We start from the raw sequence: 22,797 nt of genomic DNA on the forward strand, positions 1-22,797 counted from the left end.
TATTTAAAATATGGCTGAATAATGATCTGAATTCTATTAAAGGTGGCATTTTTGCAAATCACTTACCATATTTGCTTATTGAGTAGTTATGTTGGATATTTCTTTGTGTTTTAGCCTCTATGTTTGTTAGTTTGTGATTTTCTCATAGCAATTATTTCTAATAATTGTGCAGTTTATCAGTAGCACTACTTGTGCTGATCTTTCTTGCAATGTCCTGATTTTTCTCCCGCCCTCCCTCCCTCCCCCCTTTCCCTCTCCTCCTCCCTTCCTCTCCATCTCCTTCCCTCCCCCCCCTTTTTTCTTTTCCTTCTTTTTTTTTCTTTTCTTTTCTTTCCTGGGCAGGGAGGAATGTCTTTGTTGTTGTTGTTTTAATTTTCCGTATTTTAAAAAATGTTTTGGGAAAAACACTTTGAAAAGCAAAAGCAATCCCCATCCATTTTGGGAATATAGGTTTGTTTGTTTCTATAGTAACATGATGGTTGGCCTTCCAGTGGTAATACTTGTTCTAATACAGCTGGGCCAGAGGTAACTTCTGAGTTTGTGGAACAGGACTTCTTAGTGTGAGGTTGACTGACTCATTCAAACCTAGGACTGTAGCTTCATTAACCTTGAGTTTTAACCAACTACTGATCCACTTGAAGAAACACCATCTGGGTTCTGAGGATCTAAGCATTAGACAGTTGCTAATTAAAAACATGAAATTTCTTTCTTTTTTCTTCTGCATCACAGATGAATAGATCATTCATCATGAGGGATGACCATTTTGAACACTATTTGAGATAATAAGAATAGATATTTAAAAGGGGAAAAGGCCATTTATAGAGGATAGGAGCATTTTTATTAGGGATGAATTTAGCTTGAGGTTTGTGTGGTAATGAAAAGCACCTGGAATTTAGTTGCATCTTAAACTGGCTTTCAAATATTTGAAAATATCAGTGCTCCAGTTTCCATTGACTGTCACCTGTAGACATTATGTAAAGCCAGTTGCCTTTGTGATTAACCACAGTTCACAGCCCAGGACCTAAGGAGATAATTTTAGTTGCCTTCTGGAATAATGACTGGTCACTAGGTGTAAATGCAAAGCCAAGTATAGTTAACTGGAATTGAAAATGATAAAGCCAAGAGCTTATTTTGGACAATCACACAGTTGGAGCAGTTGAATACTAAAATGTGGCCCGTATGGTGGTTTTCCCTGTAGCTTGTTATCTCTGTGGGTTACACACCCCCATCCAGAGGAAGACAGTCTTAACACAGCTTGCAGCACACCACCTTCTGTGGGGCAGCTTTCTCCTCAAAAGAGAAGTCAATTGTTACTGAATTGTTGGTGAATATAATGAAAAGAAAACCTAACTTAGGATCAGATTTGAATTTTACTACCCCATGGCCCGTAGCTACTTCTCTGACCCAAAATATTATCTTTCTTTGAGGTGCATTATTTAGTTTTCAGTTAGCAGACGGTTTCAAAACAAAGCAGGTAAATTAATAGAAAGTGTAAAAATCAGAATAGAAAATAGCTTTTTTTTTGTCATGTAATCTCAGCTGATAAAACAGGAATATACATATGTGTAGGTGTCAGGTTCAAAATCATGCCAGTTAAAGTTCTCTGTGTTTTAATTCTTCTTAAAGGCATGTATAAAAAAGAATCTCAGAGAAGGGAGACACATTTGTAATGATTAACTGCACGTACATCTTTAAAAGTTTGATGTAAGAATGGACCAGTATTATACTTCTTCGAAGGGCTGTTCTTGCAGCAGAATAAGGGTTTGAGTTTTATTCATAATTTACTTACATTCAGTGTCATTTATACTTTTGTTTAACTTAAGTCACACTTAATGATAAATGCTCTTCTCTTTACTGCCAGACTTCCTGTAGAAGTAGCTGAGTTGGCCGCCTTAATTTCCTTACTATTCACTGTCTTTAATCACTTGAAATTTGACTTTGGCCCCACTTAACCAACATGCCCAGACTCTTGTCCTTTATACCACATTGGGAAAAGCCACATCCTGTTGAATATAAGTCTGCAACATCTGATACGCCCAACTCCACTGGCCAGTGGTATTATAGGCACTTCCCTCTGAAATAATTCCCAAAGCTGCGCATTTTACATTTTATACACTATCCCATTGATACCAGATCTATCTGTCTTTGTCACATCTCTGGTTATGAATGGTGAGTATCTTCTTTCTGTCTGCTATATAAAGTCCACTTTTCTTGGCTTGGCATTTAAGCCAGCATTCTTTCCCACTGCTTCTCCTCATCTGCCCTGTTCTCCAACCCAGTTCCTTCATGTATGCTGTGATATCTACCTAGAGTCCATAGCATCTCTTCTTTCCTCTCTAATCTCATGTTCAAAGCTTATACTTCTTTCTAAGCCCAGAAGGAAGGATATCCCATTCATTAACCTTCTCTAACCCTCCTAGCTGAAAGTAATGTTTACTTCCTCTAGATTTTATCTGGACTTCTCTTCTGAGATGTTTCATATTCTGTGTAATTTGTGTAGCCATGTCATTTTCTCTTCTTAAGGGTAGGATCAGTCTCGTTATCATGTTATTTTCTGCCCTCCCAGTGTTTAGTGTCTGATATTTTTTATAAGCTAAATATATTTTAGATAATTGAACTAGCTAGCATTATTAAATGTAGAGCATATATGAAAGACGTTTTACAATATAGAATTTTACTACCCAAAGAATAGAATATAGAAATTTACTACCCAAAGTTATTCCATTATGCTTGTTAATATTCTTACATTTCTTAGTCATTTCCATGCATTTTAGATTTAATAATTATCTGTTCAAACAGCTGATTATTGTGAGTATTTTGAACCCTTTTATTAGGTTCCAGCACATTAAGTAACAAATTGCTGTATTCAGCTTTGTAACATGTAATCTTCCCAAATCTAACTATTAAAGTTTCTGTAATATTTTTCGGTATAACTTCCAGTATAGGAAGAGTAAATGAGAAGTTAGTGAACAAATTCCCCTCAAGATAATGGAAAAGTCCTAGCACATTTTCCATGGCTGACGCTGTGAAGAGCCTTTTGGAGTACTCCAGTGTGAACACAAGAACAAATGGAAGTGTCCTTTATACCACTCACTTCAGCCACCCTATAAGAGCATGCGTTATAGCTCTTGACAGTGACATTGCACCTTGCAAGAACTCAGCAATCCAATCATTTCAACTCCCCAAAACACCAAGGGCTAAGTAAGAAATAAAAGGCCAGTGTGTATAGCACTCACAGATGAGCATCAAATAATTATCAAGGGGAGGCCTTACCTTTGGCTCTCAAACACAGCTGTTATTTTACATAGTTACAATACACATCTTTTAGGGCTCTACTTAGCAACCTTCTCAAGGAGATGTTCCTATATGCAAATTCTGCCACTCACTCCAGCCCACAACTGGGTTAAGAGTACTAGCTCTATATTTCCAGCAACACCAGAATTATAATTGCCTACCAGTTTGTCTCCATGTCTGCTTCTCCCACAAAACCCAGAGTTCCTTGAGGATAAGAATTATGTATGTATCATACATCTTCGTATTACCAGTGTTTTACCTAGTGCCTGGCCACACATTGAATATAAATATCTATTGAATGACCAAAGCTGGTCATGCGCCTTTGAAATCACAACAGATTTTTAAGTAGTACATGAAGGAGAAAAAGCAGTTTGAAGAAGGTACACAATAACAAATAATAATAGTTAATATCTGATAGTGTATCAATTGACAAAAGACTAAAAGAAACGCCCCTGTCCGGGATTGCTTACTTTTGGTAGACTGTAACCTAGAGTACTTCAACAGTTTTTAAAAAGCTTTCTTCTATGCTAACATGATATTGCAGTTTACATTTGTTTTGATTACTTAGAGTTACCAATCAAAGATTGAAACATGTTCAGGCCATTCTGTTTAAGGGTGCAGTCAAGTATGTAATGCATTTTGGAAAGATTCCATTGAGAAATTGCATTAACAAATGTCTTTGGTTTACTAGGATAAAAGCATAACTATCTCACATGGCTAATTTCTGAGAGTTCTACATAGCCATGGTCTTGCTGTATGAGGATAATATATCTAGGACCATCTTGATTTGTCAATGTATCAATGTGTAGTAGTCATTGAGTCTTCCTAATGTGGAATTCAGACTGTGCAGGTAGTCTAGGGATAGAAACACACACATAGACACACACACACACACACACACACACACACACACACACGGCAACATCCCTGCCATCAAAGACTTTTAGTTTTGTCAGATTTATATTTTCTTTTTTTTTTTTTTTTGAGATGGAATTTCACTGTTGTTGCCCAGGCTGGAGTGCAATGGCGTGATCTCGGCTCACCACCACCTCTCTTTCAGGTTCAGGTGATTCTCCTGCCTCAGCCTCCTGAGTAGCTGAGATTACAGGCATGTGCCACCATGCCTTGCTAGTTTTGTATTTTTAGGAGAGATGGGGTTTCTCCATGCTGGTCAGGCTGGTCTTGAACTCCCGACCTCAGGTGATCCACCTGCCTCAGTCTCCCAAAGTGCTGGGATTACAGGCGTGAGCCACTGCGCCTGACCTAGATTTATATTTTCTTATAAAGTTTATTATCACAAGTCCTGGGAAATGTTTATAACTTTCTTACCTAGAACTCTGCCCCTTGTAGTCATTCATCATTTATCAAACATTGAGTACTGTGTGGACCAGGCTCTTGCTGAGTGCTCTGTGTTGGCTGCTGGAGGTTTGAGACACAGTATGTGTGCTTGTAGGGAAGAGGTTCCCAGAGCCTGGAACACCCTGTCTTAGCAAAGTTTCTGTTTCTCTTCAGCATACTATGAGGAAGATTTGCTTTCTGTACAAGCAGACATTTGTTTTTTTCTTCCTGGTATTAGATAGTTTATGAGAACAGAAAAACTCATAAAATAGTCTTCAAATGTGAATTGAAACATATTTTAAATAATTAAAAATATAATAAGACTTACACAGGTCTTTCCCCTGTTCTTGACCAGGGTGGAGATTTCATTATCAAGGTTCCTGTTACTAAAAGGGAACAGATCATCTGATATCTTGCTGCACTTGTCCTTGAGGGTTATTCAGCTTTGTGTGTGACTGAGCTTTGGATGGTCCTTCATGATATCAGGGAGGGTGACAGATGGCCTCCCTCCAGCAAGAGAGAAGGTGCCATGAAGAATGAACACTGCATTGTTCCCACCAATATAGTTTGCTCCAATAGAGTTTCCCAGATCACAGCTGAGGAAAGCATGTGCTCAGCTCCACTCCTCAGCAGAGCCAGATGCCCAGTACGGCAGAAACAGTGTACCTGTAAAGTTGCCCAGGCAACATCAAGGGTGGAGGGAAGAGTAGACAGAATGATTTATGAGGGTTTCTTGCCATAGGAATAGATCTAAAAATATACTTCCATGTATTTTCCTCAAGGAGAAATGACACGGGATTTACTAAGGGGATTGCGATGCATAAAAACTCAAGACCTTATCAGAGCCCAAGGAGACCAGGGCCAAGGGCAAGGAGAGGGGCAGCAGAAACAACGAATGAGGAAAAGAAGTGCTCGCACTGTGCTTTTAATCCTTGATTGAACTGGTGTGCTGCTTTGATATATAACTGATTTTTAAAAAACATGCAAATACTGTCTATTTATAATATGACTAGAAAAAAAAACCATTTACTGGGTGAAATGAAGATATTTTATTCCATATTGAAAAAACAGCTCCTGTCAGTGTCTACTTTAGTATTAGCACATTTGTGAAGACAGTTACATGCTGGCATGTGAAATAGCATGTCATGGTAGCAGAGGAGAAGTTGTATTTTATTTATGAACGATTGGGAAAGAAGCTCTTGGGGCATATAGAGTTGGTGTATCTTAGCACCCTTTCTTGGCATACTGAATTAGCATTATGAGATGTCAATGTTGATCTTTATTTTCATGAATTATTATATTGGTGATGATATCAGTTTTATATTACTGCATAACAAATTTCCGTAAATAAAGAAGCTTAACACACATTTCTTATCTCTCATTTTCTGTGTCAGGAGTCCAGGCATGGCTTACTTAGCTGGGTCTTTTGCTCTTGGCCTCATGAGTCTATAATCAAGGTGTTGACCAGGCTGCTATCTCAATTGCAAGTTCAGTCAGGGGAGAATCTGCTTCCAGGCTCACTCAGGCTGTTGGCAGTAATCATTGCTGTAGCACCGAGGGCTTGAGTTTCTGAATGGCTTTTGTAGAGGCTGCCTGCTGTCCATTGCTCCATGGGCTTGTCCACGTGGCCACTTTATGAAGCCAGTAAGAAGGATCTCTGTCTGCTGCCAACATGGAATCTTACATAGCTGTTTGTTAGAAGGAAGTTCAGGCGCGGTGGCTCATGCCTATAATCCCAACACTTTGGGTGGCCGAGGCGGGTGGATCACGAGGTCAAGAGATCGAGACCATCCTGGTCAACAAGGTGAAACCCCACCTCTACTTAAAAATTAGCTAGGCATGGTGGTGCGTGCCTGTAGTCCCAGCTACTCAGGAGGCTGAGGCAGGAGAATTGCTTAAACCCAGAAGGCGGAGGTTGCGGTGAGCCGAGATCATCCTATTGCACTCCATTCTGGGTAACAACAGCGAAACTCCATCTCAAAAAAAAAAAAAGAAGGAAGTCCCATACTCCATGTCCCACCCACATTCAAGGGAAAGGAGTCACATAAAGCTATGAATACCAGGAGATCAGGGATTGTTGGAGTCACTTTAGTGTTTGTCTGTCACAGGGTCATTCTGAGGAAAAGTTCTTAAATTTTAAAAGCTCTGCAATCTGGAAATCTGTTTGAAATTAGCAGGAGTATCAACTAAGCTATTAGAGCTTCTAATTTTCATTCTCTTGCTCTTTGGTAAATGAGCAGAAGTAAAGTTGTAGCCTTACTTAATGGAAGCTGACAGGAGGGAAGAGAGAAGTTAGTAAGGCTGAAAGGACAATGAAATGAGAGAAGAGAATATTCTCTATTATGACATAGAAAAATACAAATGACGGATTAAACTATTCCAGTGTGTTCCCTGCCTCATTTTGGAGGTCTGAGAAAACAGTCTGAGGCAAAATCCCTGCTAGACTAACTTGTCTCGTAATGTACTTTCTATGGAAAAGCACGTTTTCAATAACTAAGTCAGAAATGTTGCTTTGCATGAAACTGACAATTTCTTAATCCACCCTAATAGTCCAGACTTTGGGCCTGGAAGGTATTGTGGCCTTGAATATTCATCCTTTGCAATGAAAACATTTGCTAACCAGCATGCTTAGGTTATGGTTTAGGCTTTAACATGGCTTATGTCATAAGCTATAAGAAGACTTGAAGAAAATGAATGAACAGGATCACAGGTGGTTCCCATATGGCCAGTGACTCAATTGATTGTTCCCACGGTATCTAGTAAGGCAGTAATCAGAGATTTAGGAACACATGGTGGACTTCAGGGACATTTCTGTGCCTTCTAAAATGGCTTCTTTCAAATTCACCCTCAAGTTTAGTACTACCCCAAGTAACTAGAATCCAGATAAAAGGACCCTTCTATTAAATGATTCTTCATTTGTTTTGTAGGGCATACATATTTCACATAAGGACTAATCACAGTGTGGATGTTTTACTTCCTGGGCTATACACTGTAGCACAGTGCTTGGCAATGGAAGATGCTTAGTTAATGCTAATATGACAGCTACTACTACTACTGCTAGCATTTACACATTCAGCTCAGTCTCCCCTGCATTCTACAACTATAGTAATACAAGATGCCAAATCAGGCCAGGCGCAGTGGCTCACTCCTGTAATCCCAGCACTTTGGGAGGCCAAGACAGGTGATTCACCTGAGGTCAGGAGTTCAAGATCAGCCTGGGCAACATGGTAAAACCCCTGTCTCTATTAAAACTACAAAATTAGCCAGGTGTAGTGGTACATGCTTGTAATCCTAGCTACTTGGGAGGCTGAAGCAGGAGAATCACTTGAACCGAAGAGGGGGAGGTTGTGTGAGCCAAGATCATGCCACTGCACTCCAGCCTGGGGAGCAGAGTGAGACTCCTTTTCAAAAGGAAAAAAAGGACAAATTATCAAAAGCAAAACAGCAATTATAATACATATTATTTGATGAGGTCTGCCATATTATGTACTTTATCTACAGCATTACATTTAGTTCTTGTGACAACCATGCAAGATAGGTATTATTTTTTAAATTTTATAGACAGTGAAACAGTCTCAAATGTACATGAATGCTTTTTGTAAAGAGATTTTCACCCACCTTGATTTACCGAGAAAGTAAGCAAACCAAAGCTCCCTATTATTTATCTTTTTAGTTGGACCACATTGTCCATATAGGCATTGCATAAACTTGTAGAGAGAAGTACTCCAAAAACCATTTTGGTAATTTTGGAGAAGACCAAACAGCTGTCCTGATTTTTAGAAGTACTATTTGGATTCATGCTAATTTGTCTCATCCCAATGGAAACTGAGACTAACTATTCACTCTAGTCAATCAATATTCCATGTATTCGTATATAGGCCCCTTAGGTAGTAATTTCATATATTTAATTTCCCACCAGTGCCTCAACTTCCCTTCCTTTTCATTGCCTGGACATTCACCCTCAGGCCCCAGGGCTGTAATACTCTTCATGGAATGCCCTACAGCTTTACTCGTTACTGTCCCCTAGTCCCTGCAACCACAGATAACTTTACCTGGCTAACTTCCTATTCATCCTATAAGTATCAGATGAGATGCTTTTTCTTGGCAGGGATTTTTCTTCATCTTCCATTCCATTTGGTGCCCTGTCCCTTATAATTTCCTCATGTGTCTTTTCCCATTTGCTTATCCAGTTACTTGCTTCTCTCACCCATTGGATTGTGAGGCTCTTGTGGTCAGGGGCAGTGCTCCGTAAGCTGTTGTGTCCCCAGAATCTGGTTCAGGGTAGGCACTCAGTGAGTATAACTGATGGTAAGAGCAAATGCACATTTCATCTCAGCCTCAGAGCAGTTCTGGGAAACAGATAGGAAACCAAAGCTCTGCACGAGCGTGGGACACTCTCAGGGACATCATGACACAGTTGGTCTCACATTTGGAGACTGGGTCTCCTAATCCTGGTCTCTGTCCTAGGCATAATGCTTTTATATAAAGTCCCTTTGGTTGGTTGGTTGTTTCCTTTCTTCAGCCTAAATAACTTAGTTTCTCTAAACTTTTCTCCCAGGGACTCTTTTTTAACCCTTTAAATTATTGCTGATTATCTTTAACTTTTTTTAAAATTTTGCATGTCATATTTTAGCAAAGCATTAAAAGGAACATGGCACAAAGCAGACCCATAGTTTTGGATGTTGTGGACTTTGTCATGCTGCTTATTCAGTTCTATCTAGTCAGTACCTCCAAGGCATTGATGCTGCCTTACCTTCTTCATTTGAAGGCTTCCTTGTGAGAGGTGGGATATATGTAAGGAGTCAAACACACAGGATTATATGTCTGCTCTGCTTTACAGAGGCCTCTTCCAGGAGTGTAATATGGGAGTTGCTCATAACCTGAAGAAAATAGTGGAAGGAGGCTGGGCGCGGTGGCTCAAGCCTGTAATCCTAGCACGTTGGGAGTCCGAGGCGGGCAGATCACGAGGTCAGGAGATGAGGACCATCCTGGCCAACATGGTGAAACCCCATCTCTACTAAAAATACAAAAATGAGCTGGGTATGGTGACACATTCCTGTAATCTCAGCTACTTGGGAGGCTGAGGCACAAGAATCGCTTGAATCCAGGAGGCGGAGGTTGCAGTGAGCTGAGATTACACCACTGCACTCCAGCCCTGGTGACAGAGCAAGACTCTGTCTCAAGAAAAAAAAAAAGAAAAGAAAAGAAAGGAAAAAGTGGAAGGCTATTACTGTCATGAGAGCCAGAAGGTGGCCTGGCTTCATAAGGGCTGTGCCACAGGATTCCTGAGTAAGCATTCTGGTATTAATTCTCTGCTCACTAGGGTGGTTCTTCATTTCCCACAGTTGAACCTGCTGTATTATCTTCTTACCTATTCTTTTCTGTGATCCATAGAGGTAATTTAATTTTCAGTCCATGTACCTACCCCACCTACTTAGTTTCTTCTCAGTGCCACACTTAATTCCTTCACATTTACTGATTAATTAAATGAGAAGCCTGTGCCAAGTGAAGGTTCAGCATCTTTAGAACTCTATGTGATGCATTCCCTGAGGCTGCCCTTCGATAACTGATGTAATATTCTTTGAGCAGTTACCTGTTAGAGGTGCCCAGCCAGGTCAGATGAAAAGCCCTCTGATTTATTGAAGTAGTGCATTAGTAAAGTATTAGTTTATTTTCACAAAGCTAGATTTGTTGTTACATATTGGTTTTTAACATTTGTTTTGCCTAGCCCCAGTGTGTATGGAGGTGACCTTGATGTGTCTATAGAATATTAGGAATATCCATTTTATGTCTCAAAGCACATACTCCACAGTTTTCTGGTCCAATTTTTAGTTACTTTATCAGGCCCTTATATGTTTTCAAAAATAATTGCTGATGACTTTGATGAAACTAGGCGAGATATTTCTTGGTTTTAGGGCAGTTTGGTCAATAGTTTGCAGCCCTCCTAATCTAATAGAAGAATTTTTAACTAGATTCTTCCCCTTCTCAAGTTGCCTTCCTGCCTTTCCACTCTAGTGCTTCACACACAAATGACAAGCTCACAGGGGACTTATGTAGAAAAGTCAGAGATAAAACTAAGTACAGTGTTTAAGGAATCTGTCTTATAGTATCATTTAGTTAGAGCTTCCTCTCCTTTTCTAATGAAAGGCTGCTGTAGTTTCCTTTTGGCCTTTTTTGCTTAAGGCTTTTTGGTAATATTCCCATGTGTCCCCTGTGATGCTAAAAGCATGAACTTGAGGGCAGGCTGACTGGCATTGAGGTCTTTGCCCAGCCTCTGGCTGCAAGACACCGTGAATAATAATACTTATTTCATGGAGCTGAAGTGAAAATTAACTTCTCGAATCTGTAGAAATGCTTTGTTATAATTCTTAAACAAATAGATAAATATATAGGTTGAAATGGCAAGTACCAAGTGTTGACATATGTCCAGAATTGCCGCATGCCATGTCTGAATGTTTTTAGTCAGATTATTTAATAAGATTATAAATTAATAGGTTATTAAATGGGCGTCTCTCACTCTCTAGGTATTTCTGTTTCTATTTCTCTGTTTTCGGTTTGTGTCTCCATTTCTTTTAATGCCTACCATTATTTCTCTCAACTCTGCCACCTTCTTATACATGGATATTTTTAAATTATTATTATTGATATATAATCTTAATTAAATTAAATCAAATTAATGGAATCTTTATTTTTATCTCTTTTTAAAAAACTCAATGTTGTTTTTTTTATCAATTATTGATTAAACCTTGAGTCTTTTCCCTCCAGTGAATCAGTGATTTTTCAGCAGAAAATCTTTCCTCTCCATTGCTTTTTGCTTTTGTTGCTAGGCAGTTAACAGCAGGGCTACTAAAAGTCTTCTAATTTAGGCAAATCTTTTCCTCTATTTTACAAATGGATTTCAGTGGTACTCTGTTTGTTTGCAGAAACCTACTGAAAAGTATATGGTATAGATATGAATGTTTATAGTTACAGAATGACAAAGTGAATATTCTGCTGACTTTTAAAAAAATAACAGGGAATGTGGGGTCACTCATAGTGTGGAGGGAAATTTTGAGAATTTTAAGCACCTTTGAATCATACTGGCAGTTGTAAGCTCTAGGGGTGTTTTGTGTGTATTTGATTTTTTTCCTTTTTAAAAACCTCCTTCCTTCCACAAACTGTTGCATGGGAAATGATGTATCACTATATTTGTGTGTGTGGTTTTTTTTTTTTTTTGGATGGCCAGGTAAAGCCTCCTCAACTCAGCTGTACCTTCCTCCTCTTACCTCATAGCCCTAAGCTAATCACTACTCTGTGCCTTCTTCTGCCTCCTTGGAAGGGGTCCATTTAGTTCAAGGTGTAAGTATTAACTGAGTATATTGTGTTAGTCCAGTCTCTTGTGATTGCAAATGAAATACCTCAAGTCAAACAAATTTACTTAAGAGTGGGTGCTGTGGGGTTGGGCACAGTGGCTCACTCTTGTAATCTCAGCACTTTGGGAGGCTGGGGCTGGTAGATCAAGGTCAAGAGTTTGAGACTAGCTTGGCCAACATGGTGAAACCCTGTCTCTACTAAAAATACAGAAGTTAGCCAGGCGTGGTGGCAGGAGCCTGTAATTCCAGCTACTCTTGAGGCTGAGGCAGGAGAATCACTTAAACCTGGGAGGTGGAGGTTGCAGTGAGCCGAGATCATGCCACTGCACTTTAGCCTGGGTGGCTGAGCAAGATTCCATCTGGAAAAAAAAAAAAAAAAAAGTAAGTACGCTGCATTGTGGGAGGTGAACTTATTGAGAGGATGATCAGGTAGCATGAAAGAATGGAACCAGTGTGCCCTTCTACGTCCATGTCTTTGTTGCTTAATCTTCTTTCCTCCTTAACCCTTGCATCTTCTTGGAAAGGCCCATGCTGTCTCCTTGGCACCTTGAGGCAGGTCCTTTCCTCTGTTTAGATTGTGTTCCCATCCCTCTTTCTGTCCACTTTGGTCTGGTTAATTCTTGCTTGTTCTTTAGGATTCGTCTTAGATGTGTCCGTCTCCTGGACGTCTTCCCTGCCACCCAGTCTGCAATGCATTCCTCATGTGTTTTCATAAAATCCTATGCCCGAGAACTATCTATGCACTTATGTAATAGCTGCTCATTTGCTTGTGTGTTTCAACCGCCCTTGGTCTTCAAGAGGGTGGGAACTGTGTCTGATTCATTCTTCCATTCTTTACCCATGGTCTCATTCATAAACAGAGAAAAATATTTATTGCATGAGTGACCATTGGGATCTCTTTTCATTTTGGTATATTACTTTGCTTTCTGGGCTGAGCTCAGGACAGATGCCAATGCCTTTCCCTCTAATGACATCAAAGCCCTACTTCTAAAACCAGACTGGATGTGATTCCCTTCTACAAACAGATTCAGTAAAGAAATGTGAATATTCTTGCAAAAAGCCCATTTGATAATAACAAAAGTTTTGTGTAGTATCTATATATAAATAACAATGAATTAGATATATATATAAAATATTTATAAGTGAACCCTAATCAGTGAGCAACCAGATTAACTGAATAGTGGATATGAACAGAGTGTAGGATTTGGTCAAGAAGGTGCCTGGGCTACTCTGCCTATGGAGTAGCCATTCTTTATTCATTTACTTTCTTAATAAACTTGCTTGGGGAAAAAATAAATAAATAAATTAAAAAAAGGAAGGTGCCTGGAAGTATACATTCATTTTTAGTGGTTTATTTTTCATTTTTTTCATTGACTCCATTTATTTCAATGATCAGTTTAAAAGCCTTTTAAGTAAGTTGGAAATAAAAAACAAACAACTTGTACTCATCATACAATGGCCAAAACCACAATTACTTTTGCACCAACCTAACAACTTGTCAATTTGTCCTTCCTTCTTAGGGGTAACCATAGTATAATAATCTTTAATGACTAATATATTAAATATAGGTATTTTCCATTTATTCTAAGGCTGAAATACTGCTTGTTGGTGCATCAAGGACTCTGATGTGCAGGTCCCACAAAACGTGTAAGAGCACCTTCTCTTTTTGGCTAACAGTTTTGTAAACAAATTTGATTAAACTCTTTCATGGTTTTTAATCCATGAAAACCATTCTCAACAATTGTTTTGAGAGTTAGAAACTAAAACTGTTCTCTTTTCTCATACTTAGCTTTTTTTTTTCCCCCCAAGGTATATTTCTTGACGCCAAGTATTCTGAGCCTATGTGTTGGTGAATAATTTTAATGGGACCTCACTATGGTTCTAAGAGTTCTCATAATTGAAAATAAATGATTTTACTAGAGAGGAAAATGAAAGAGCTGGTTTTACTGACATACATTCCTTATTCTCCCTTTCTCTTTCTTTTCTTTTTCAGTGAGCATGTTTTTGAACACATTAACACCGAAGTTCTACGTGGCCCTGACAGGCACTTCCTCACTAATATCAGGGCTTATTTTGGTAAGTGGTGGAGTCCTTCTCACTTAAAAACATGCTGATTAGTAATACGTATATTAGTGTATGTACAAGAAAAAATCTGGAAGGATATGCACCAACAGGTTACAGTGATTATCTTCCACATGTCTATATGTTGGGGAGTGGACTCACAGAAGCCTTTTACTACCCCATTAATAGATTTCTGAAATATTTGAAAAAAAAATTTAAGCAATCATATATTATTTTGTTGAAAAGGGAAAAAAAAGCAAATGTAAATAAAATGGAAAATAAAGGAAGACATAATTCTTTGTCAAATTTTGCTATCTAAGATACTATAAAATAAATGCAACTCAGTTCAACTAATAATGATCAAAATGGGGCCAGTCGCTATGGCTCACGTCTGTAATCCCAGCACTTAGGGATTACAGGCGGGTGGATCACTTAAGGTCAGGAGTTCAAGACCAGCCTGGCCAGCCTGGTGAAACTCCATCTCTAGTAAAAATACAAAAAAATTAGCTGGGCATGGTGGCGCATGCCTGTAGTTCCAGCTACCTGGGAGACTGAGTAAGGAGAATGACTTGAACCTGGGAAGCGGAGGTTGCAGTGAACTAAGATTGCGCTATTGCATTCCAGCCTGGGTGACAGAGCAAGACTTAATCTCAAAATAAAAATATAGTCATCAAAATGGAATGTTGTACAGAATCAAGATCAGTAGAAATATAGCTTAGTTTCTTTAAATGTATTGAGATGGATTGTGACAATTTTAAGTTTTTTTCCTTTCATATTTTCTTTCTAAATTTACACTTCTTTATGCATTGCTTCCTTTTAAAAAAAATCCCCAAAATGCAAAAAAGCAGTATGATTATTATTTGTATGGCTCTCCTACCTTATCTTTGTAACAGTTGCAGGTGTGCAACTGTTAAATCATAATACCTGAAGTAGTTAATTTTAGTGGCCTCAGATGGGGACCGTCTAAACTCATGGGACTACTCTAATAGAATTAAAGAGGCAAAGATGTTTTAGAAAAGGTTTTTTTAATCCCTGTACCCATATACTTGTGATGACTAATTATTATAGAAACAAGCACAAGAAAAGTTTTACAGAGTTGATGTCTAGAAAAATGGATGATCAGAAAAAAAGCAGAAAAACTTTAGAGAAGGACACAAACATATGTAGCAAAGAGCATAAACGAACCTAGAATAATGGTGGATTTCAGAAGCTTGAGTTTGTAAAGAGCCAGAGTAAAAAGGTGGAGAAATGTATGCAGGACAGTAACCTGAAAACAGAGGAGATGGATGATGGCAGTGTGGGAGCATCTTTTTGTGTTCAGAAAACATCCAGTTTCATCTTGCTTTGCTGTGTCATATGGATTGCTGAACTAGTGACATGAGATGTTTAAAGTTGATGTTAAACCTACCCCCCCACATCTCCATTCCAAATTGCAGGGTCACATTCTTTTCCAATTAATGCCCTTGCTTTAACAGTAGATACCTGTCAAGGCTGAGCATGCACCTTTCATTGCAGGTCAGCTACTCACATGATAAGAGCTTGTGTCTGTTTTCCCACAATTTCAGCTCTTTCTCTACAGGAGATAAGACTCTCACTCAGGGCACTCTTAGATTTGAGGCTCAGGATGTGCTTCTGGAGACATGAGTCAGAATCCCTGAGTTCATTGTTTTCTTTCATCACTTTGCCCAGCAAACTTAGAAGCAACCAACCGACTTGATTATATTCATTGGTTCTCCACATATGGTCAAAGGTACTATGTGTAGAGTTGCTAAACTCTTTGCCTCTGAAGAGTGATGAATCAGGAGTATCAAATGCATTTATTTTGCATAACTCTCTAAACAGGTCACATCAAGGACTGTCAGTGTTCTCCATAGTATTAGAAGTAGAGTCCTTAGCATTTTTGGGTCTAATTATATTAAGCATCCAACTCCAGAAACCCCCAAACCAACTAAGAAATCTATCTTTAAAATTCTGTTTCTCTAGCTAGAACCACTCCTGATACTAAAAACCTGTTTTGGATAAGTAGAAAGCCAGATAGAAAGCCCAGTGCTGGCTGCAAAGACCACCCAAGTTGAGGGGAAGCATATTAAACTTCCTCCTTAAAATGGGTTAAAATAAGGTATGTGTGATAATTTGTACCATGGCACCTCTTAAATACTAATCTGGTCACCTGTATGTGTCTCTGAAGTTTTCCTTGTTTTTTTAGAGGCATGAGAAGAATAAAGACCCTGCAGAGATCAACTCCATAAAGCTATAAAGCTGATCACTAGTTTATTCCATGTAAGGGCTGTAGTTTATTCTGAGATTGTGTCCTTACTTTTTAATGTTAAAATTTCCTTCTGAAATGATGGTGATCATGTATGGTAGTGTTATTTTACTATTATTACTTTGCAAAGAAGAACATAGTGGCCCCACATTGGACTTCACATTTATTGGGTGGCAGGAACTCTTGGCTTAAGAGAACAACAACCTCAAAAATTTGCTTCTACTTAACCTGTTGAGGAACAATGTAAATTGGCCAAATGGGAAGTAGTAAAAATATTTGAGTCTGACTTAGAGCAATGAATGGAGAAGAGAAAGGCTTTAGATAATCTCTTCAATCTAGGGGATTGAGGGCAGAGGAAATTAATCTGAGAGAGAGTTTGGTAGCGGGAAGCCAGCAGAAACTGTTTTGCTAGAAAACCACAGAAAAACTCCTGGTAACTGGTGAAGGTATGGGAATGAATGTCCTACTCCAAAGGTTTCTAACTTTATTAATTAAAAAGGATTTTCATTAGGAGGCTATATACTTACTATTTAGAGCTACGGTAAGAAACTATATTAACATATTGAGAATTACATAATATCCAGAGAGGACAGGGAGTAGACAGAAGATGATGAGAGGAAGTAATGAAAAGGAGAGATCAGTTTCAGTGAGACAGGTGATAGAAGAGAAAACCATGAAAAAGGAAGTCAAGTGAGGCCTGTTTGCAGACACCATGATCTTATATTTAGAAAAACCTAAATACTCCACCAAAAACTGTTAGAACTAATAAACAAATTCTGTAATGTTGCAGGATACAAAATCAGCATACAAAAATCAGTAACATGTATATATGCTAACAGTGACCAATATGAAAAAGAAATCAAGAAAGCATTTACAATACCTACAAAAAGTATAAAATACCTAGGAATCAATTTAATAAAAAAAGTGAAAGATGAATACAAGGAAAACTATTAAATTCTGATGGAAAAAAATTGAAGAGGACACACAAAAAGTGGAAAGATACTTCATGCTCATCATGGATTGGCAGAATTAATACCATCAAAATGACAATACTCTGCAAATAAATTTGACAATACTCGCAAATAAATTCACATATTTAATGGAATCCCTATGAAAATACCAATCACATTCTTTATAGAAATAGAAAAAATATCTGAAATGTATATGGAACCACAAAAGACCCTGAATAGCCAGAGCAATCCTGAGCAAAAAGAATGAAGTTGGAGGCATCACACTACCTGGCTGCAAAATATATTACAAAGTTATAGCAACCGAATCAGCATGGTACTGGAATAAAAACAGACACAGAGCAATGGAACAGAATAGAGAGCCCAGACATAAACTCACACGTTTACAACCAACTCATTTTTGACAAAGGTACTGAGATTATACGTTGGAGAATAGACAGTCTCTTCAGTAAATGTGTTAGAAAAACTGAATTACCATATGTAGAAGAATGAAGCTGGACCTCTATCACCATATACAAAATCAAATCAAAATGGATTAAATACTGAAATCTAAGACCTGAAACCATGAATCTTGTGAAAGAAAACACTGGGGAAATCCTCTAGGACATTAGACTGGGCAAAGATTTTTTTTGTGCAAAACCTCAAAGCACAGGCAACCAAAGCAAAAATAGACAAACGGGATTATATCAAGCTAAAAAGCTTCTGCACAGCAAAGGAAACAATAAAGTGAAGAGACAACCCATAGAATGGGAGAAAATATTTTCAAGCTATTCATCTGACAAGAGATTAATAACCAGAATATATAAGGAGCTCAACTCAATAGCAAAACCCCAAATAATCCACTTAAAAAATGAGAAAAAGATCTGAATAGACATTTCTCAAAAGAATACTTGCAAACAGACAATAGGTATATGAAAAAATGGTATCGCTAATCATCAGAGAAATGCAGACCAAAACCACAATGAGCTATGTCTCATTATAGTTAGAATGGCTTCAAGCGATTCTCCTGCCTTAGCCTCCTGAGTAGCTGGGACTACAGGTGTGTGCCACCATGCCTGGCTAATTTTTATAGGAAGACAGGGTGTGGTGGGTGCATTGGCTTATGTCTGCAATCACAGCACTTTGGGAGGCAGAGGCAGGAGGATCACTTGAAGCCAAGAGTTCAAGACTAGCCAGGCCAACATGGTGAAACTCCATCTCTACTAAAACTATACAATTAGCCGGGCATGGTGGCACCCACCTGTAGTCCCAGCCACTCAGGAGGCTGAGGTAGCAAAATCACTTGAACCCAGGAGGTGGAGGTCTCCCTGCATTGCACAGGCTGGTCTTGAACTCCTGGGCTCAAGTGATACTCTTCCTTGGCCTTCCCATGTGCTGGGATTATAGGTGTGAGCCACCATGCATGGCTGAGGTTGATTAATAGATACAAATATACCAGTCAGAGAGAATAAATAAGACCTACTGTTTGACAGATTGTTAGAGTGACTATAGTTAACAATCTGTTGTATGCTTAAAAATAGTCAGAAGAGAATAATTTGAATGTTCCTAGCACAAAGAAAAGAAAAATAAATTTAAGGTGGTAGATATTCTAGTGACCCTGGTTTGATCTATACATATTACATGAAGGTATCAAATTATCACATGTACCCTGAAAATTTGCACATCTATTATGTATCAATCTTAAAAAGCTATGGGGAGAATCAGGGATTGTTGAGGTGCTAGGACTTTGGTCATTCAGTGCTAAGCCACATTCATTTTTCAGAGGAGAAAATCGAGACCAACAGGAGAAAGAAAGGAAATGTTTTGTCTAAGCTCATGTTTTGTCTAAGTAAATGTTTTGTATTTAGTAGAGATGGGCTTTCACCATGTTGACCAGGCTGGTCTCAAACTCTGTCCTCAGGTGATCCACCTGCCTCAACCTCCCAAAGTGCTGGGATTATAAATGTGAGCCATTGCACCCAGCCCATAGCCCACTTTTTGAAGGGATTATTTTTTTCTTGCTAATTTATTTGAATTCCTTGCATTTTCTGGAAATTCATCTTTTGTCAGATGTGTAGATTGTGAAGATTTTCCAGCACTCTGTTAATTCTGCTGATTATTTCTCCTGCTGTGGAGGAGCCTTTTAGTTTAATTAAGTCCCATCTATTTATCTATGTTTTTCAGAACTTTCGAGTTCTTGGTCATGAAGTCTTTGCCTACGCCAGCATCTAGAAGGGTTTTTCCAATGTTATCTTCTAGAATTTTTATGGTTTTAGGTCTTATACTTAAGTCTTTGATCCATCTTGTGTTGATTTTTTGTATAAGGTGAGAGATGAGGAATCTAGTTTCATTCTTATACATGTGGCTTGCCAATTATCCCAGCACCATTTGTTGAATAGGTTGTCCTTTTCACACTGTGTTTTTCTTTGCTTTGTTGAAGATCAGTTGGCTGTACGTATTTGGCTTTATTTCTGGGTTTTTCTGTTTCGTTGGTCTATATGCCTGTTTTTATTACTAGTACCATGCTGTTTTGGTGACTGTGGTCTTACAGTATAGTTTGAAGTTAGGTAATGTGATGTCTTCAGGTTTGTTCTTTTTCCTTAGTTTTGCTTTGCCTATGTAGGCTCTTTAGGTTCCATATGAATTTTGGGAATTTTTCTAGTTCTGTGAATAATGATGGTGGTATTTTGATGGGAATTGCATTGAATTTGTAGTTTACTTTTGGCAGTATGGTCATTTTCCCAGTATTGATTCTCTTCATCTGTGAGCATGGAATTATTTCCATTTGTTTGTGTCATCTGTGATTTCCTTCAGCAATGTTTTGTAGTTTTCCTTATAGAGGTTTTTCACCTCATTGGTTAAGAGTATTCCTAAGTATTATGTTTTATTTTTGCAGCTACTGTAAAAGTGGTTGAGTTCTTCATTTGATTCTCAGCCTCGTTGCTGTTGGTGTATAGCAGGGCTACTGGTTTGTGTACATTAATTTTGTATCCTAAAACTGCCGAATTCATTTACTAGTCCTGGGAGTTTTTGGATGAGTCTTTAGGGTTTTCTAGATATATGATATGTCATCAGCAAACAGTGACAGTTTAACTTCCTGTTTACCATTTTGAATGCCCTTTATTTCTTTCTCTTGTCTGATTCTGTGGCTAGGATTTCCCATATGATGTTGAATAGAAGTGGTGAAAGTGAGCATCCTTGTCTTGTTCCTGTTCTCAGGGTAAATGCTTTCAACTATTCCTTGTTCAGTATAATGTTGGCTGTGGGTTTGTCAGAGATGGCTTTTATTACCTTAAGGTATATGCCAATTCTGTGCCAATTCTTTTGAAGAGATAAATAAAATTGGTAGACCGTTAATGAGATTAAGCAAGAAAAGAATAGAGAAGTTCCAAATAAGCTCAATTTGAAACAAAATGGGAGATATTACAACCAATACCACAGGAATACAAAAGATAATTCAAGGCCACTATGAACCCCTTTACATGCTTAAACTAGAAAACCTAGAGGAGATGAATAAATTCCTGGAAATATCCAACCCTCCTAAATTAAACCAGAAAGAAATACAAAGTCTGAACAAACTAGTAACAAGCAGAGAGATTGAAATGGCAGTTAAAAAGTTACCAGAAAAACAAAAAAGTCCAGGACCAGACAGATTCACAGCCAAATTTTATGAGATGTTCAAAGAAGAATTGGTACCAATCCTATTGACCCTATTCCAAAAGATAAACAGGGAATGTTCCCTAAATTACTCTCTGAAGCCAGTATCACCCTAATACCCAAACCAGGAAACAAAATAAAAAAATAAAACTAGGTCAATATCTCTGATGAACATAGATACAAAAATCCTCAATAAAATATTAGCTAACTGAATCCAACACCATATCAAAAAGATAATCATGATGATCAAGTAGTTTTCCTACCAGGGATGCAGGGATGGTTTAACATACGCAAGTAAATAAATGTGATGCACCACATAAACAGAATTAAAAACAAAAATCACATGATCATCTCAATAGACACAGAAAAAGCATTTGACAAAGTCCAGTATTGCTTTATGATTAAAAACCTACCATAATATTTTAAACAAAATGAGACAACTTCAGACTGGGAAAATGCTGTCACATGCTTGGTAAATTCTTACTAAATATGTGCCCAAAACATAGCAATCTTTTAGCATATATGTTTGGGGTGGGGAGAGAAGGGGAAGGCATTACAAGTCTCCATCTAATAATTATCATTTAAATTTACATTAATATTTTAGCATTTTCTTTCTAAAACATCTTTAAGGATTTTTTAAGTAAACAAATAGAAAAAAAGAACTTCTCTGGATACAATTTTATACTGAAACCAGTAATTCCCTCTGATGCTGAAAGGTAGACTTTTGTTTGCACATTCCATCTCTCAGGAGAGAGGGTCACTGAAGAATGTTATGCACTTAGGTGATGCCAGGCACTAATCTAAAGCACTTTGCATGCTATCTCATTTACTCTTCCCCACAGTACGAGGTCATTGCTAACGTTGTTTCCCTTTTACTTACACATAAGTGCAATAGGTAGAATAGGCCAGTTAGTAACCTGCCTTACATCACACAGCTAGTAATAGAGGAGCAGGATTGGATCCCAGGCCATCTTGTGCAGGCAGCCTGTATTCTCTCACTCGTTTTACTGCCTCTGTGGTCAGCTGTTTTTCTAGTCTGCTGTATAAAGTGATAGGTCTGGATTTTATTCTAGCAAGAGCTTGGTGTGGATTCACAGGCTCTAAATTAATTACCTCAGTGTGGGTTGTTTCCTTTCATTCTGGTAAGCTAGACCTGATGGTTGGTTTCCTTTTTAACTCAGGTTTGGTGAAGCCTCACCAGCAATAAAGGGATTTCCCTAGAGCATGGTCACCTTTGCAGATCAGGGCTGGTGAGGTTGTCTGTGCCCCTGCTGAACCAAATAATCATTGCTGAGCTATGGTATATTTGCCTTGCAGCATTTTCAGGAAGGAGAGGATACTCCTGACTGATAGGAAACTTTGAGCAAAGGAAAACGTCTCATGTAGGAACATTTTGAAAGTTCTGTCTCAAAATGCTAGTCTGTACTGAGAGCTAAGTAACTACAGTGTGTGACTAGCTCTTGATAGCTTTAGGTTCCTGCTGTAGAGCTTGTTGACATGCCTAACCTTTAGAGACTCAGCTTTGCCAGACCTCAAAATGAACCCAGGGTAATGTTTCTATTCAGCCACTATCCTTTTCTGCTGAGTGCATTTCAGGGAGAGGCAGCATTGAGGTAAAGGATCAGGTGCTCTGCAAAATAGCAGTGTGCATAGAAATGCTTAGCAATTTGCTTCCTAACCCCAGGAAGAAAATTACCTAACTGCTCTCCCCTAAGCAATGTTCTAAGAGCCTGCCATGGACATTTAACGTATAGTACTGACCTTGGGGAAATTGATTATTTAGGGACTTCAGGATTTTTATGCTGGAGACTAAAATTATCAAATTAAATTTGATTTCTTTGGAAAAGAGAGCTAAAAACAAACAGAAACGCTGATATTTCCT

At 38.4% G+C, this 22,797-nt stretch overlaps 1 protein-coding gene across 19 annotated transcripts in view; it reads left to right on the forward strand.

Moving 5' to 3' along the window:
- The window catches only part of ST7 (suppression of tumorigenicity 7), a 306,671-nt gene that overhangs the window by 149,026 nt on the left and 134,848 nt on the right, over positions 1-22,797 (forward strand). For all 19 annotated transcript variants that reach the window (XM_017975480.4, XM_017975482.4, XM_009002742.5 and 16 more), the window contains one exon: positions 13,978-14,060. In XM_017975480.4, coding sequence (XP_017830969.1) covers positions 13,978-14,060 — 83 coding nt within the window. The remainder of the gene's footprint in view (positions 1-13,977; positions 14,061-22,797) is intronic.

The sequence above is a fragment of the Callithrix jacchus genome, chromosome 11 (genome assembly GCF_049354715.1).
Source record: "Callithrix jacchus isolate 240 chromosome 11, calJac240_pri, whole genome shotgun sequence".
In the NCBI taxonomy this organism is placed as follows: domain Eukaryota; kingdom Metazoa; phylum Chordata; class Mammalia; order Primates; family Cebidae; genus Callithrix; species Callithrix jacchus.